This window comes from Pseudorasbora parva, chromosome 13 (genome assembly GCF_024679245.1).
Source record: "Pseudorasbora parva isolate DD20220531a chromosome 13, ASM2467924v1, whole genome shotgun sequence".
NCBI lineage: Eukaryota > Metazoa > Chordata > Actinopteri > Cypriniformes > Gobionidae > Pseudorasbora > Pseudorasbora parva.
In genome coordinates, this window is record NC_090184.1 from 31,468,210 (window position 1) to 31,485,974 (window position 17,765).

Below are 17,765 nucleotides of genomic sequence, written 5' to 3' on the forward strand. Positions count from 1 at the left end.
CTGTAAAAACTCTATATTCTATCCCCTTACACTAACCATAGGCCTACTCCTAAACCTATCCATTACAGAAAACTTTCTGCACTGTTACATTTTCAAAAAAAATAATTCTGTATATGAGATAAGCTTATTTTCAGTCAGTGTGCATTCAGGTTGAAGTCCTCACCGGGATAGAAAAACATGAAAACACACAGCACCAGGGGCGTAGCACCAAATTTTGGGCCCTGGGTACAAACCATCTTGCTGGGCCCCGTACCATGTATGTGTATGTATAGAAAACTGACTTCTAAGGCCCCCCCCCTGCCTCGGGCCCTGGTTACTCAGTACCCTTTATCCCCCCAGTCCCACGCACTGCACACATGCATGAGAGAGCTGTGCGTGTAAATAAACTGAAGGAAAATTACAAAATGACAAGTTTTATTAACAAGAGTGGACTGGCAGTCAAACATACATAATACAGCTAAAAAAACATCCATGTAATTTAAACTCTTTATTTTATATTCACTAATAAAAGTATAGGGATCAATAGGGTAATTTAATGGAAAATGTGTTGTGATGAATGTCTGAACACAATAAATAAAAGAAAATAAGACCATATCTGAATTAATCAGCTGTTAATTATTATTGTTCTGTTTGGCACTATTATAATATTAAAAATCCATCTATTTCAATGTTCTTAAAAAGCCTACTCTATTCACTACCAAATAGCAATTATATTGAAGATTAAAACAAATACACAAAAAACAAAAACACACTTCATACTTTTCCTTTTCCCATTTCTTGTTGCCATAAATAATTTACATTTAAAAAAAGGCTAAATATAAGAAACTATGAAACACTACTAATACTGTTTCAGTATTTAAGTATCTCAATGGGTTTCAACACCCAGAGACTTACTGTCACCATTTATACAATTCATACAAAAGAAAGGATGTGAACTTTATTGTATGTTCATTCAGAGCCCTATGAGGATGAACTTATGACTATAAAAGAGGTCATTTGGCATTTTTGTTGTACATGAGAACCATAATGGACATCATCTGATTGCGAATCGCAGAATATGTGCTTTAGCGGAAAAGCATTAGCATTAGATGATTTTCCATTTGAGTGGCAAAAAAACTGGATAGATGCATAGTATATGCAATATAAAACTTTTTCAGAAGCTTCTGAATCAATCAATGAGAATATTTACGTTCTTTTCCCACACAAAAAATGTAATTATCTGAAACCATCAAACAAACCTAATATAACTATAAGATGTATTAGCCAGACATATCAAAATCTTGATAGATTCATTAATAATGGCTATGAATAATTCAATATTCTGATTTGTAAAAAGGTCTTAATGCTTTTTTCTACTTTAGGTAGCTTAGAAAACTTCAGAATATCCTGGTACTTGTAGAGTTCTGGTCTATGGATCAATGTTAACTGTACAGCAGTTGTTCCTGGATTAAAGGACTCTGGTCTGCAGTCACGGTCATCCAGAGTTCACAGTGATGTCATGAACGGCCATGACTCCTCTACGGTAAGCTTGTATATAATATCCAATCACAGTTATTGCTATCCTCTCCCAAACTCTTCTCGTCTATGTAGGTCTAAGTGTTTATAGAATAAGGCGATACAGGACCCAAAGGCCAAAGGTCAACCAGTGGCTCGTCCAGCTGAGCTGCATCCACTTCTGAATGATGTGGCTGACCATGCTGTCCTGTAGACGAAAGAAAAATATTTTAAACAAATATGAATAATAACCTGCATAGAAAGTAAGGAGGATCATAGGATTTCAGGAGAAGCAGCTTGTACCTCATCAGAATCCGTGTCATCTGCGCTGGAGCCAAAAATAGAGCCCAGGTATGTTAAATGAAGCACTGCTAACATGCTAAACGTCCCATTGATTAAATATACCCACAATTCCTAGAGAAAAATAAGAAGTATTGAAAAAGTTACATTTTTTAAAATCATAATCTCCAACTTTTGGAGAAATTGTTTACGTTACAATTTCAAAAAGATATTGAAGTGCTATACAGCAATAATTACATATACAACACCTTTTTATGTCTGTGTTTGCAGTTTGATAGGCATCTTTTGGAGAGGACACATGCATTTAAAATGATTGACAATCTTTTCCTAAGCACTGAAACACAGAATGAAGGCACAGTCCATTAAACACACAACCAAAATCCAAGCTAAAAGACAACCAACAGTGTCAAGAACACGTTTAATCAGAATAAAACATTTTATAATGACATTCGATATTGCAATAACTGAAAAAACTGTGATTTCAACAATAATAAATGTCTATGCTTTATTAAGTAACTATAACTGAATAGACACCCACCGTGTTCAATGTATGTTATAAAGCCTAGTGTAAATAATACTGCCCCAATGTGGAAGCTTAGACCCTGTATGCACAGAAATACAGTATTGCATTTATTGTACGCTTGAGAAAGAATGCAATAAATTTGAATGAAAAAATTAGAAAAATGGAAAATTAAAAATAGGCCAAAACGCACTCACGTGGAGCAGAGCGCTCGCTGTGTATGTCAAAATAATTGCTGTGAAGCTCCCATATCTGAGAGCCTTCTTAAACACATCTAAAAAAAGAAAAAAAAAGAAATTAGACTTAAACTTGGAGTTGATGAAAATATACAAAAACCTGCTCTAAATAAAAGCTGGTCATTCTGTCTTTTGGGAGATGAAATACACATTTAATCTAATTCCAGAGTGTATTAGAACCAATAAAAATGTTATAGAAGCCATAAACAAACAGAAAAATAAGGAAAAAATACGTACAGGTGTTAAGCCAGCGAGACATGGGCAGGTTCCAAGAAGTGACCACTTCAACCATAGACCTGGGAAACTCAACATTCAGTGGCTTTGCTATGGTCATGTCCCTGAAAAGACAGAAATGAAATGACAAAAAGAGAGACTGAGAGAAAGAAAGAAAGGAAGAACATGAAATATTGATCAATTAAAAGTAAATGGCAATTGTATTATTTCAGTGATATTAATCATTGCAATGTCAGAAATAAACTGTATTAATATTTTTATTAAATGGCCAGTGTTATATACAGCTCTGGAAAAAATTAAGAGACCACTTAACATTGAATTTTCAATGTTAAGTGGTCTCTTAATTTTTTCCAGAGCTGTATTTTGTTCAGTTGAGTTCTTACAATATCCCAAATGTTTCCATCTATTTGTAAATTGTGAGAAAATTGCTATTTTAACCAAGCAACCGACATCTGAGAAAGTCGCCTGTCTATTGCGTCATATCTGCGTTACCCGTGGTTTCTGGTTTTATTTGGCAGAAACTCTTAGCAGTGTTGAACAAGTATCACAGCAGCTGCTGAGCGAACACACAGAGTAACGTCATAACATCATTTTAAACGCACTTTATCTAATATGATAAACAGAGCTGCGTTACCTCATACTCATGACCAGAAAAGCGGAAACGGCGCCTGCAAATGTGTCCTGTCATAATTAAAGTCCCGCTGCTCGTGAGGCGTGTGTTTGTATAACAATCGCTCTAGTGGCCTTGCTCAGCTCCACACCACTCGGTCCTGCTCTGCTTCATACTACAGTAACGTTAATAACCACATCCATTAACATGATTTCTCCCAGAGTCCTATTATGATTCTTTTCCACTGGCTGTGAGGTGAAGACTACATGTCCCAAGATTCTGTGCTTAAACATGATCATCAAACTATTTGTTTTGAATAGGCGCCCTCTAGCGGATGGAAAAATTACATAGTGCAGCTTTAAAACTTGTTTTATTAAATCTGCAGTAGGTAGCTTTTTTACAAATTATTTTTTACATATTTGTTAAACCTGTCATTTGCTTATGGCGGACAAACAATCCAGACGGCCAATTCCTCGAGTGGCACCTGCTCATAAAATAAAGACGGGTAAAAGGAAAAAGATGATAAAAAAGACAAAAAGAAAGTATTAGACAGAGCCCGAAATAAATAGAGGGTAAATATCGCTTTTCCAAGGTGGAGGGAGCTAACGTTATATGTCCTGAAAGAATTAAAAACCGATGCAGAGTTAGCCACATTTCTGCTTGACAAGTAAGAATCCCTGCTTGATTTGTTTTATTCCTTGAAGTCGCTGAGGGTGTGAATTCCTCGTCGGGAGCCCATTGAATGTCAAAACTCTAGCTGCATAACATACAGATAAAATGTCACGCACTGTGCAAAGCAACTATTGAAACCTACTCATTCACTGACTTGTCATGTTGCTGAAATAATGTACTAGCAAACCTAATTTAGCATCGATATAATAATTACTTGCATACTGTAACATTAGTTACCGTTATATTATCTTACTAGCTATTTATTACTTATAGAAATAGTGCAACTTCATATAGTTACAATACATGTATTGCAAAATACGTAATGTTTTGAGGACCAGGTTTGTAGTCAAAGTATGAACAGGCCATAGTCAATGTAAATCATATTGTGGATGTTTCATCCGTACCAGTGAATAAACAATAACTGTTTATCCACCATCATCGGTGGCCCTGCTTGCTTACTAGCCCGCGTGTTCATGGTTGTGATAGGGGACGAGCTGTGGAGGGAGGGCTATAGCGCAGCAGAGAGCAAGAGGGAGTGACTTGTGAGTTGTGCTGGGTCAAATTTTCAGGCTAAGTCAACGTTTTCTAAAAACTCCTTACTGCAGCTTTAAATCGTTTATTGTTATACTGGTTGAAACTCGTCTGTGTCAGTCCCCAACGCATTTTACCGTAGCTCATCGTGGTAATCACATGAACAGCATCGGCCAATAGTGAGCTGCCGTTCTGACGTAGAATTCGGAAGTGCTGCACTGTATATACAGCGTAAACAGCGTAGAAGACTGACACAAATGAGAAATAATTGTTGAATAAAGTTGTTATTTTAGTTTGTTTTTGCGCATTTTGCGCAAGTATTCTCTTCGCTTCATAAAATTATGGTTGAACCACTGTAGTCACAGGGACTATTTTAGCAATGTCTTAAAGGGTTAGTTCACCCAAAAATTTTAATTATTTAATTAATTACTCACCCTCATGTCGTTGGACACCCGTAACACCTTCATTCATCTTCGGAACATAAATGAAGATATTTTTGTTGAAAGCTGATGGCTGAGATAGGCTTCAGAAAGGCCTCCATTGGCATTTAGTATATTTCCACTGACCCACTCACAAGACCCATAAAAGGCACTAAAGACTTCATTACAAAGTCTTTCTCATCCATCAGCTTTCAACAAAAATATCTTCATTTGTGTTCCGATGATGAACGAAGGTGTTACGGGTGTCCAACGACATGAGGGTGAGTAATTAATTAAATAATTTTCATTTTTGGGTGAACTAACCCTTTAACTACCTTGAAAGTGGTAATTAAATAGCTGTTTATGAAGGGGTCGGAGAGCTCTCAGATTTCATCAAAAATATCTTAATTTGTGTTCCGAAGATGAACGAAGGTCTTACAGGTTTGGAACAATAATAATAATAATAATAATAATAATAATAATAATAATAATAATAATAATAATAATAATAATAATGCATACGATTTATATAGTGCTTTTCAAGGCACTCAAAGCGCTTTACATAGAAGGAGGGAATCTCCTCAACCACCACCAATGTGCAGCACCCACCTGGATGATGCGACGGCAGCCATATTGCGCCAGAACGTTCACCACACACCAGCTGATTGGTGGAGAGGAGACAGAGTGATGAAGCCAATCAGGATATGGGGATTATTAGGAGGCCATGATGGACAGGGGCCAATGGGCAAATTTGGCCAGGATGCCGGGGTTACACCCCTACTCTTTTTCCGAAAGACATTCTGGGATTTTTAATGACCACAGAGAGTCAGGACCTCCGTTTAACGTCTCATCCGAAAGACGGTGCTCTTTGTCAGTATAGTGTCCCCATCGCTATACTGGGGTGTTAGGACCCATGCAGACCACAGGGTGAGCACCCCCTGCTGGCCTCACTAACACCTCTACCAGCAGCTACCTGGTTTTCCCAGTTGGTCTCCCATCCAGGTACTGACCAGGCTCAGCCCTGCTTAGCTTCAGTGGGAAACCAGTCTTGGGCTACAGGGTAATATGGCTGCTGGTTACGACATGAGAGTGGGTAATTAATGACAGAAATTTCATTTTTGGGTGAACTGTCCCTTTAATGTCCTGGACAGGTCTATAGTCTCATTTATCCATATGTAACAGCTTAAATAAAAATCATAAGTGGGGTATTACTGAGGTATTTATGTCATAGAATAATCTTGTCATCCTTGTAGCACTCTATTGCTACTAGCTTTAATTAAATAATACTTTTATATGCCCTCTACAATTGATAATAAAGAAAGTAAAACACAAAATAACATAATAACCACTATGAAATGTTATCTTACGGCCACTATAAGTCACATCATTGTCATGAGAGCCACTAAAACCCTACTAAAAACAACATCAAGCCTATTTAGATTAGATTACTGTGCATATGAAAAAGGAGGAATTTTTCATTGGGCATGTTTGTTACTTTCAGTGACATTTTTGTATGTCCCTTGTTTTATTTCTGACACTGAAATAAAAAACTGCATGTTAATCTGTATAATTTATACAAACCACTTAAGATTGTCCTTCTCCTCTGTGAACCCAGCACCTGCCAGCGTGGTTGTCGTCTCTCCAATGTAACTTACAAAGTAATTACTGAAATGGAAGGACAGGGTGTTCTCATAGGCCTGTAGCCACCTGATGAGGACAATCACAAAGCTGAAGGTTATCACAGATCAGAGAGAAAACTACAAAGACATGAGACTGTTGAGTTTTAACATTAAAGGCTTGTGCATTTCTTACCTTTTAATAGAGCCTCTGCATTGGAAAATAAAATGAAATGCATTATTAAACACAATCCAAAATGGCTAGTTTATTAATGGACAGAATTATTTATCATCATTATTTTAATTCATATTCAAAAGTATATTTAGTTGGTGGATCCATGCTTTATGCTTATATTTATTTGACTTTATTCCTCATGATCACATTTTAAATGTATTAAAAGTAAGACAATACCTCATCTTTCGCTTCTTGCTGAGAAAAACATATGAAAACAGATCAGTCAAACATTACAAAACTTCACTAAGCCACAGATAGCAACACAACAATTAACATTAAAATGTTTGATGTTAGAATAATCCATCCATACACCCTTTACAACTTATTGCTCACTAAATAAGCTACAAAGTATTCCTGAACTCAAATTTATACTCACTTGCGGAGCAGCTTGTCTCCAAAGACTGGGATGAAATATGGAAAGAGATAGGGGGCAACACAGTTTGAAATGACCAGACAGAGCTGGCTCTTCACACAGCTGAAGACTGACTTCATAAACCAGGAGACACTCTGCAGAAAAGATCGGATAGAAGTGCTGATGGAAATGCTCTTCTACATCTTTAATTCCAAATTGCAAATTTGAGACTCACAAGTTTACGACTCTCTACCGCATCCATGTAGCTGTTGAAACTGATCCAAGGCCCAAAGATGATGGTCCCCACAAAGTAAATGTAGCCCATGAACTCCACTGGAGAGGGAACTTTCTCCACTATGCCTTTGTCCAAGTCAAAGGCAAGAGAAACTGCCTTCATGGCCACTACCATCTGGGAACCTGGATGACCACAACAATAAATTATTTTTAAATGTAGTCAAAATCCAGTAGAGTAAACATGTACCATCCTGGTCTAATGTTCACTGTTGTCAGATAACAAAAAACAATATAAAAGACTAACCTCTCATTTTATGCCAAGTTGTTGTATCCATCATATGCAACTCTCTGAAACAAAGAACGGAATCTTACCAAAAATCCTTAAAAAATGTAATACAGTTTCCACAAAACTATTAAAGGGGTAGTTCACCCAAAAACTAAAATTCTGTCATCATTTACTTACCCTCAGGTTGTTCCAAACCTCTATGAATTTCTTTCTTCTGCTAAACATAAAAGAAGATATGAGTTACCAACCAGTTGATGGGCCCCAATGACTTCCCTAATATGGAAAAAATACTATGGAAGTCAATGGAGATCATCAACTGTTTGCTTACCGACATTCTTTAAAATATCTTTAGTTTTGTTCAGCAGAAGAAAGAAACTTATACAGGTTTGGAACAACTTGAGAGTTAGTAAATGATGACAGAATTTTTATTTTGGGGTGAACTATCCCTTTAAGTTAACTGTTTTCAACATATGATATCAAGCATCAAACCAGCATATTAAAATTATTTCTGAATTATGTGACACTGATGACTAGAGTAATTATGCTGAAAATTCAGCTTTGCCATCACAGGAATAAGTGTTTTTAAATTGATATTAAAATAGATATATTTAACAATATTACAATTTTTACTGCACTGTTGAAGTAAATGCATAAGATATAATAATATAAATGCATAAGAGCATAAGAGACATCCTTCAAAAACATTAAAAAATCGTACATATACCAAACTTCTGAATAGTAGTGTATAAAAAAACACTATATCCGATTAAATATCTATATTTATTTATCTCAGTATAGCTGTCACAGACACTTAATTTCATTATCATGGACTTTTAGTTTGTTTTCACCAGCTTCCTGTCTTCCTTTGTTCAGTTTTTCCACCACCCTTTAGATGTCATGATTGATAATTAATTTAATCAGCACAGATGTTTATCATTATTTCCTTAATTTGGCTTGTACTTAAGATCCAGTCTTTGCAGTAGTCCTTACAGTTTCATTTGCAGATCCTTTACGTCGGATACGATGTATTTGCACACATTACAGACATGTGTAAACGTGGATATGTTACATGTTTAAAGTAACCTATAGAAAGAATAAACCAGTCTTGTAAATTTATAAATTTCGCTTAACCACTTAAAATATGATTTGCATGCAAAATAAACTACAGTAAAATGTATTTACCGGTAAATCTCTTTACAGAAAGGTTTTTGCAGGTTTTAATAAAATGTTATTTAATAACAGTAGTAATAATAAGCATATTTCCAGTAGCCTGCGTGCCCCAATCATCCTCATAATCCTTGGCAAACTTCGACAGCTGATTGAACCGGCTCTTTCGGTTATTTTTTAGTCGGACGTGCTACTTCGGCTTTTGCATCTTACTTCATCAAACCAGAACGATTCAGTTTTTTTAATGAACAGGCTCAAACGGTTACTTGCTGAGAACCAGCTCAAAAGAACAACTCGTTCAGGGACCGAACATCACTACTTTGCAGTGTTCATTTGTCAATTTTTGTTAATTTGTATGGTTGTATTTGTCTACCTGCTGTTATTTGAGTTTTATAGTGTGAATCATTAAAGCCTTTGAACCTGATCTTCATCTTTTTTGTGTATTCTTGCAACCATGCATGATGATAGTGTTCAAATCATTCAGCCTAATTATTCATCTTAACTATTCCCACTGTAATCAAATAAACATTGGTAGTACATTGTACATACTGTGAAAATGAAAGGAACACAAGGGTGTGAGAGAATGACATACCCTAGAAGAAGGTAGATGAGGATTGTGATGGACAAGAAGGGTCCGCGGCTGCTTGAATGACGACACAGGAAGAGGATGAGGTAGCAGAGGAGGCTGAGAAGCACCACCCAAACCATGTGCAGCTCGAAGAACAGGTAGAGAGTGTAAAAACCGCCTGCTACCGTACTCAGGTGTTTCAAGAAAGAGGGCAGACCTGAAAGAGAGACATAGCTCAAAAAAAATATTTTAAACATAATATCATTTAATTACACTTCTTTAATTGTACTTCAGGATTGGTTTCCACAAACACAATTCTGTCATTCTTTCTTCCATGGAACACAAAATAAGTTATTTATAGCAGAGTGTCCCAAGAGTTTTATTGCACATTGGAAGTGAACGGGATCGCAGCTGTCAAGCGAGACACAAAGCTATCATATGGCTTCAAAAGACTTTCATAGTGCTTTTGTAGCATTTTTGTCCTTTGTGGTGCTTGAAAACACTATTCACTTTGCTTAAATATACAAGAAAAGAGAAGTGAAAGTCATGTGTGTTTGGAATGATGTGGAAGAGTAAATAATTTTCATTTTAGAGGAACTGCTCCTTTAAGATTACAGTACGTGTTCTGTGTTGTATAAACCCTCTTACCCAATCTCCACAGCATCCTACATACTAGGCAGATGAGTAACAGCTGCCATACTTGTTCTAGACCCTGCTGGACCGTCGGAAGCAGGCAACCGGATCCCAGTTCCTGGAAGAACTCATGTCTGCTTAGAGCTCCCATTGCTTTGACTCTGAAAAAATACATAACAGAAAATGAATTTAGATTGTGTACCATAAATAAGAAAATCAATGTCAGGGTATTTGGTATGAGCAATGACAGATGCTGTGAATAAGCTTTAAAGGTAAAGCTAAGATCAAGGCTGAATTGAGGTCAGAGTATAGTGTTTGTAAAAATGAACCTCAGGGTTAATACTGAATCCCATGCACCTTTGTGATGATTTCAACAGCTTTTAGAAATAGAAATAATAGATATTATTATTTAATAATTATATTATAGAAATGTATTCTCATCGGGAAGGAGGAAACCTCTTCTTGTTGTTATTCAGGATATATTGACACCCAAATGTTTTATGCTATCATGCAATATCAAAATAATCTTACCTCTGGTGCTGCAAGATGTTAAATATCCTTAAACCGTAATGCAAAAAGCATGCACGTCTGGACGTTAGAGATGCTATTTGTAAAACCGACGTCAGGTGTTATAACCACTAAATGGGAATGATAATATCTGAACTGTTCAATTCGTAACAGAGCGCGACAGCGGAGGATGAGGATGAGCGCTTCACCCCCACTAGCAACTCAGCGATGAACCGCAATAGGAATAACGTTACGCCTGTGGGTCCCTAAAATGTCAAGTTTTGTATACATTCCCTTACATTACATAGTTAATTTTAAAATAAAGCATAATTCGCCTAGGGTCTAATCTAAATAGGGAGAATTGTGTCGCGCTTCTTACAGCACAATCGGTCCAGATGATGCTGGCAATGCGCCCGATGTGGTTGATGGCTGATTCCCATTGATGCTGTCCATCGTTCATGAATACAGAGTCCCAAAGGGACCCAACGACCAATCATCTTACTGCGCATCTATGGCTGAACCAATCAAAACGAAAAGGCGGGGCTTGCGGTCTCAAGCTTTGATGGCCTGAGTGAGCGCGTGTTGAAATCGAAATAGTCTATTCAGTATGGGAATATAATAAATACTCGACAAATATAACCTAAGAATATTTTTGGAGGATTAGTTTTAAATTTACTTTATTTTTTCCTTTTTATTTTAATAGTTATACATTATTTCTGATGAAACCTCTTACATTTTTTGTTGTTATAAGATAGTTCCAATTATATAATTTAATCATTAGATGCACAATTTAGTCTTACATATATTTTAGTGCATAGGTGGCTGTTTATTTAGGTTGGGACTTTTATTGTGAAAAAGGTTAAGTTTGTGAAGCGGAAGTAATTAATTAAATTTAAAAAAATCTGTTGTGAAGCAGTTAGTAAAAATGAACTTAACAATGACGGTTCTTTTTTTTAAGGTTTGTTGAAATATTTTTCTAGAAACATTAAGCGAACACAGGCAGCCAATTATTGTCCGTACCGTACCGAAAGCGACAGGACCTGTCAGACAGACACCCTGCTTTCATTCAGTGGACTGGCAGCTTGCAGAAGGTTTGGAATTGAAGTTGAGTTTTAAGGAAAACACCTAATTCACAATTCATTACATTACACATCATATAGTTGTATGATGGCAGGGTTGCTCTCTACGCAATATAATTCAGCACTGAGTAAATTAAACCTGATAAGGAATAAACCTGCCCTCTCGGTTCTAACGAGCGCTCAGCGTAAATACAGCAATAAGGATGGAGCTGGGATTGAGTATTTACACAAAAGTGTCGTCCCGACCATGCATTACCAGAAGAGTTTACCAAGGTAGGAGATTTACATACAATCATATGACAAATATGCCATTGTATTTACATACAATCATATGACATATATGCCAATGTCAGATTATTCTTTTCTTTCACGCTGTGATTTGATGTTGTGTCTTTGATATAGAATCGTATTTTCACTGAAAATCCTATAATTAAACCGTGTCTACGACAGTTTTAAGTCATATTAGAGAATGTAGGTGAAAGTGCAAAGTCTACGCTTAGAAAGCGAGGGGAAGGGGACACGGTGTTACACGTAAATATGCCCCCCTTTGTTTCCTCGATTTTTGTTCCCTCAGCATTGGTCCATGATGTGCTGCATTTTAGAGTTAGTGTGCATTTGTTAATATAAATTAAATTCAATTGAAAAAATGTCCTTGAATGGAAATTGTCTTGAGCTTGTGATGCTGTATACACTACCTTTAAAAAGTTGGTTAATGCTTTTGAAACAAGTTACGCAAAGTTTATTTGACAAAAATACATTATTTAATATGTTTTAATTATTATTTTATTACCTTTAAAAATATAAATAATTACTGTAATGGCAAAGCAGAATTTACAGCAGCTATTACGTGTCTTCTGAGTCACATGATCCTTCAGAAATCATTCTAACATGTTGAGTTGGTTCTCCAGAAACATTTCTTATCATAAATGCTTAAAACAGTTGTGGTGCTTAAAATTTTTGTGGAAACAGGATATATTTTTTTCAAGATTCTTTGATGAAGTTCCTAAAAATCTTTTGTACTGTGTGAAATTTTACTTTGATCAATTTAATGCATCCGAATTCAACTAGTACATTACAAAATATTATACAAAACCAACAAATACATAAAACTTTCAATGAATGTGTTTCCCAAAATATATACATTTTACATTATATTTACAGGTTACCAGTCCCAAAATTAGAGGATACAATACAGAGATATTTGGCAGCTCAAAGACCTCTGCTGAATGATGAACAGTACAGGTAATAAGCCATGGGTAACTATCAATTGACTAATTTCATATAGGAATTAACTAGATTTTTTTATATATATTTCTGCCTGTTTATGTTCCCTTGAAATCCAACAGTAATACAGAGAAAGTGGCACATGATTTCCAGAGTGGTGCAGGCAAGCAGTTACATGAGGAACTTGTGGCCTTGGACAAGAACAACAAGCACACCAGCTATATATCAGGTAATATATATTATATATCACATAATAACAATTTAATTTTGCTATAATTGTAAACTCATCAATGGATTTCTCCTTTTTGCCTTGCAGCTCCATGGTTTGACATGTACTTGTCTGCTCGGGAGTCTGTTGTGCTCAACTTTAACCCCTTCATGTCCTTTAACCCTGACCCCAAACCAGAGTACAATGACCAGCTTGTGCGGGCCACCAACATGGTGTGCTCAGCCGTCCGGTTCATGAAGACCCTTCGTGCTGGTTTGCTCGAGCCGGAGGTGTTTCACCTTAACCCAGCCAAAAGTGACACAGATAGTTTCAAGAGGCTGATCCGATGGGTGCCCCCCTCCATTTCATGGTTTGGAGCCTACATGGTGAACGCCTATCCTCTGGATATGTCCCAGTACTTCCGCCTCTTCAACTCCACACGTATACCTAAGTACAAGCGTGATGAGCTCCTCACAGATGACAAGGGCCGCCACTTGCTTGTAATAAGACGAGGCAACTTGTATGTATTTGATGCGCTGGATCGGGATGGCAACCTGATAAAGCCTGCTGAGGTTCATGCTCACCTGAAATACATCCTGACAGACCCCACACAAGCTTCTTCATTCCCGTTGGGTGTTCTAACCAGTGAGAATAGAGACACCTGGGCAGGGTTAAGACAAAAACTGCTGGATGCCGGAAATGGCGAAGCTCTGAAGTTAGTAGACACTGCTTTGTTTTGCCTCTGCCTTGATGAGGAGGTTATGAGAGACCATATTCATATCTCTCACAACATGCTTCATGGTGACGGCTGCAACCGCTGGTACGACAAGTCCTTCAGCATTATCTTGGCTAAGGATGGACAGGCAGCCATCAATTTTGAGCACTCTTGGGGTGATGGTGTGGCTGTTCTCCGCTTCCAGAATGAAGTATTCAAGGACACCACAGAGAAGCCTCTGGTTGGCCCTGGTTCCCAGCCTGCATCCGTGGACTCTGCCTCGGTGGTGCGCCGATTAGATTTCAAACTTGATGAGGAGCTAAAAGCCGGAATCACAAAAGCCAAAGAGAACTTCCACGCGGCCGTGTCAAAGCTCACCATCGATGCCATGGAGTTCAAGAATGGTGGAAAGGAGCAACTTAAGAAGAAGAAGCTGAGCCCAGATGCCATCGCCCAGCTTGCTTTCCAGATGGGCTTCCTACGGCAGCATGGCCAGACTGTCGCCACATATGAGTCCTGTAGCACCGCTGCCTTTAAACACGGTCGCACAGAAACCATTCGTCCCGCTAGCATCCACACAAAGCAGTGTGCCAAGGCCTTCGTCCAGCAACCCGGACAGCACACAGTGGAGCAGTTACAGGGTCTGTTGAATGAATGCTCCAAATACCACGGACAACTCACTAAAGAGGCGGCTATGGGTGAGGACAGAACTTTTACAACCTGTCAGTCATATTCATGTGTCTTGTGATTTTAGGAGACAACAACTATTGTTTATTTTAACCAGTATTGAGCCAAATAACCAAATTCTGTCATTATTTACTCACCATCATGTCATTCCAAACATGTGACTTTCTTTCTTCTGTTGAACACAAAAGAAGATATTTTGGTCCATGTAATGAAAGTTAGTGGTTCAAAACAACATTAGAGCCTAGTGACTTCTGTTGTAAAGACAAAAAGTCATACAGGTTTGGAACAACAAAATGGGGAGTTTTGGCATTACAAGTAGATCTTTAGGTCACACCCAGCTCAGCTTGTATATTTTAACATTGTCCTTGTTTTGTTTAAATCTAGGTCAAGGCTTTGATCGCCATCTTTTCGCCATGCGCTACCTTGCTAATTCGAAAGGGATGGCATTGCCCAGTCTGTACCAGGATCCAGCGTATGCTGCCATAAACCACAACATCCTATCCACCAGTACTCTCACCAGCCCTGCGGTCAGTCTGGGTGGGTTTGCTCCTGTGGTACCCGATGGTTTCGGAGTGGGCTATGGTGTCCATGATGAATGGATCGGATGCAATGTGTCTAGCTACCCTGCCAGAAATGTTCATGAGTTCCTTAAGTGCGTTCACAAGTCCTTGGAAGATATTTTTACAGTCCTTGATGGAAAACCCATTCATTGAAAGTGCACTTAAAATGTTTAAGGGCATTAAAGCACTTGGTTGGCATGTGGACTAGTCTGAATGTAATGCATTTTTGCTTTTATTAGATAAGAACTCTGTTATTAAGTCTGTAGGTTTAAAGTAGAACTAATAAGCTTTGCGCTGTGTGGATAGACAAATGTGACTGCTTATTATGCAAGTGATTGATCTAGAGGCTAAACAGATTATTGGTGGTGGGGTATGGGCAATTATGTCCAAAAAAACTATTCCTCTCTTTCTTTCTTTTTGCAGTGTATTTTCCCCATGTATAATAGTCTTTATTTTCTTGGACTGCAAAATTCTGCCTTATGTTTAATTAATTTTGTTCTTTTTCCACCAAATGAAGAAACATTGTAGCATACAAATAAATTAAAAACCAGTCCAGTGCCTTATAAGATTTTTGGAAAATTATTAATACTGTGATTGTAAATATAACTAACCTTAATTAAAACCAAAACATGGCGAATTAAATAGTCCCGCCACATATGTTTTTGTGCAACACATACACTAACATTCTAAATGTGTGGAATCATTTAAAGAAATAGTTTTACTCCGCAAGGATGCATTATATTGATCATAAACGAGACTCTTGTTAAAAAAAAAAAAAAACATTGCTCTTTTGAACTTTCTATACAGCAAAAAAAAAAAAAAGGTTTCCAGAGCAACATTAATTTTATCATACCTGTTCCCTGAGCACCAAATCAGCATTTTACAAATGATCCTTCAGAAATCAGTGACACTGGAGTAATGGCTGCTGAGAATTCAGAATCCAAGAAAGCCTTGGCCAGCATAAAAGGACTTTTTAAAAACTTTGACCAGTAGTGTACACAATACACATTGAGTCTTACTTGCACTGATAAATCACCATAAAGGTGAAGTAAAGATCTTTTGCACATTTAAGAAATATAAAGCACATCACCAGTTGAACAAGTTTTTATTTAAAAAAAGAAAAGAAAGAAAAACAGCAAAACCAAGCAATATACAAATGTTGACAAACTAAAATATTACTTTCAATTTACGAGTAAAACCAACGAAGCAATTAGATGGGCTTGATTTTGAAGTGGAGGCCGATGAGACTGAATACAAGGCATTTGAGGTCCTGGACCAGGTAGTAGAAGACTCTGAGTCCCTCTGGATCCCTGAAGAGCAAGATTGTAAATGTTACTCCAGTAATGCACATTATAAACTGTGGAACTACAGAGTGGGGCATTGCTTGATAATAGAAAAGGGAAAGCAATAGATTACACGACAACATTAAATAAATGAAGCAAAATACAACTACATTACAATAAATCATTTGTGGTAATGCAATGCCAGGTTTCAAGACTAAGACAGTAGTGCAGAAGTGAAAATGAAGTATAGTACAGAGAACAAGAGGAGACGGTTTATGAACTAAAGTATCCATGCATGAAATATACATACTTGGACTGGTTGACATCAATTAAAGATCCGATTTTGGAGGTTGTGAACGAAATGTGTTCATCACCGATGACAATCTCCAGTTCCTATGAAGAACAAAGAAGAGTATTTAGGATGCAACTAGGGGTGTTACACTTCACATGGTGACCAGCGAAAGATGAAAGAAATCGCTAAATATATGTACCTGTCGGCCGACCCTATCTGGAGGGGGCCACAAGGCATCGTCTTCTTTTGTGATCTCACTATCGTCAATGATTCTCTTCAACTCTTCCATCACACTTTTATGAACATAAGCCTGAAAGAGGGAACATTTTAAATGACACTACTTTTCAACATGCAACAAATTACGTAATATTGTATGTGGTACGTCATCACGCAGCTTTACCTCTTTTCGGATCATAACGTCGTTCTTGTAGTTACTGTTGTTTGCATATCTCAGCTTACCTGAATGATAACAAAACGATCGTATAAGAAAGCTACTTATGAGAATATTTAAGTCACTTTTGAATATTATATAATAAAAACATACATACGTTTCTAACCAGACATATTTATCAAGTTGAACTACTTAAACTCAAGATATCAGACTAGCAGTTTTTAAGCACTTAATGTTGGTTTAACATGTTAATTTGTTTTTCTACAGAAACAAACCCCTCAATTCGTCATTACTAAACATAAACGAACAAGTAACAAACGTTTAAACAGCTGGAAACACGTTTTTGGCCTAGTATAAAAGCAAGCACAGATTTCAATAGAAAGGCTGTTAGCATATTAGCATGCTAAAGTTGGCGCCTCGCTTACCGTCTGGTCTGAACTCAAATTCCAAAAATTCGTGGCCGAATTTACCTTTATGGCCCACATAGTACCGCAAATAAAAGTCACTCGTGGACATAACTATGCACAGAAGAGAGATATAAATCTAAAAAAACCGCACGGACACTCTTCCTTCAATGAATCGCTTTAGCTTCAACGACCAATAAGGAATCGCATGCGTACTGCAGGTCGCGGTGTGACGTCGCGCACCGGTCGCATAATAATGACACAGCAACTGGGCCTAATTCGGTTGACCAAAAGCACAACATGACCCC

The 17,765-nt window shown here is 37.3% G+C and overlaps 3 protein-coding genes and 1 pseudogene across 3 annotated transcripts; 1 reads left to right on the forward strand and 3 right to left on the reverse strand.

Moving 5' to 3' along the window:
- Positions 1–396: 396 nt before the first annotated feature.
- porcn (porcupine O-acyltransferase) lies at positions 397–11,061 on the reverse strand. The gene is made up of 15 exons (XM_067413929.1): positions 10,639–11,061; positions 10,123–10,268; positions 9,499–9,691; positions 7,758–7,801; positions 7,455–7,636; positions 7,244–7,374; positions 7,045–7,062; positions 6,829–6,843; positions 6,598–6,723; positions 2,788–2,888; positions 2,512–2,588; positions 2,333–2,396; positions 2,043–2,128; positions 1,798–1,908; positions 397–1,702 (listed from the first exon to the last, which is right to left on the reverse strand). Exons 2-15 carry the CDS (start codon positions 10,256–10,258, stop codon positions 1,601–1,603), a joined length of 1,386 nt encoding a protein of 461 aa, XP_067270030.1. The 5' UTR covers positions 10,259–10,268; positions 10,639–11,061; the 3' UTR covers positions 397–1,600.
- On the reverse strand, positions 5,977–6,093 carry LOC137039356 (5S ribosomal RNA; annotated as a pseudogene).
- A 444-nt stretch (positions 11,062–11,505) lies between the features above and the next one.
- On the forward strand, positions 11,506–15,642 carry cpt2 (carnitine palmitoyltransferase 2). The gene is made up of 5 exons (XM_067413928.1): positions 11,506–11,966; positions 12,855–12,935; positions 13,040–13,146; positions 13,234–14,538; positions 14,912–15,642. Exons 1-5 carry the CDS (start codon positions 11,779–11,781, stop codon positions 15,238–15,240), a joined length of 2,010 nt encoding a protein of 669 aa, XP_067270029.1. The 5' UTR covers positions 11,506–11,778; the 3' UTR covers positions 15,241–15,642.
- Positions 15,643–16,175: 533 nt separating this feature from the next.
- Positions 16,176–17,699, reverse strand: magoh (mago homolog, exon junction complex subunit). Its single transcript, XM_067413931.1, has 5 exons — positions 17,479–17,699; positions 17,063–17,121; positions 16,862–16,972; positions 16,681–16,763; positions 16,176–16,397 (listed from the first exon to the last, which is right to left on the reverse strand). The coding sequence occupies exons 1-5, from the start codon at positions 17,567–17,569 to the stop codon at positions 16,298–16,300; spliced, it is 444 nt and encodes a 147-aa protein (XP_067270032.1). The 5' UTR covers positions 17,570–17,699; the 3' UTR covers positions 16,176–16,297.
- Between the last annotated feature and the right edge of the window lie 66 nt (positions 17,700–17,765).

Bases quoted from the DNA above. Each gene is read 5' to 3' on its own strand.
- cpt2 (XM_067413928.1), top strand. From the start codon at position 11,779: ATGATGGCAGGGTTGCTCTCTACGCAATATAATTCAGCACTGAGTAAA. The intron at 11,967-12,854 runs GTAGGAGATTTA...TTATATTTACAG, and splicing joins TACCAGAAGAGTTTACCAAG to GTTACCAGTCCCAAAATTAG. The intron at 13,147-13,233 runs GTAATATATATT...TTTGCCTTGCAG, and splicing joins GCACACCAGCTATATATCAG to CTCCATGGTTTGACATGTAC.
- magoh (XM_067413931.1), bottom strand. From the start codon at position 17,569: ATGTCCACGAGTGACTTTTATTTGCGGTACTATGTGGGCCATAAAGGT. The intron at 16,973-17,062 runs GTAAAGCTGCGT...TCCCTCTTTCAG, and splicing joins ACGTTATGATCCGAAAAGAG to GCTTATGTTCATAAAAGTGT. The intron at 16,398-16,680 runs GTATGTATATTT...CTTGCTCTTCAG, and splicing joins ATTGATGTCAACCAGTCCAA to GGATCCAGAGGGACTCAGAG.
- porcn (XM_067413929.1), bottom strand. From the start codon at position 10,258: ATGGGAGCTCTAAGCAGACATGAGTTCTTCCAGGAACTGGGATCCGGT. The intron at 7,637-7,757 runs GTTAGTCTTTTA...GTGGTCATCCAG, and splicing joins AACTTGGCATAAAATGAGAG to GTTCCCAGATGGTAGTGGCC. The intron at 2,589-2,787 runs GTACGTATTTTT...TTCTTTTTTTAG, and splicing joins GTCTCGCTGGCTTAACACCT to ATGTGTTTAAGAAGGCTCTC.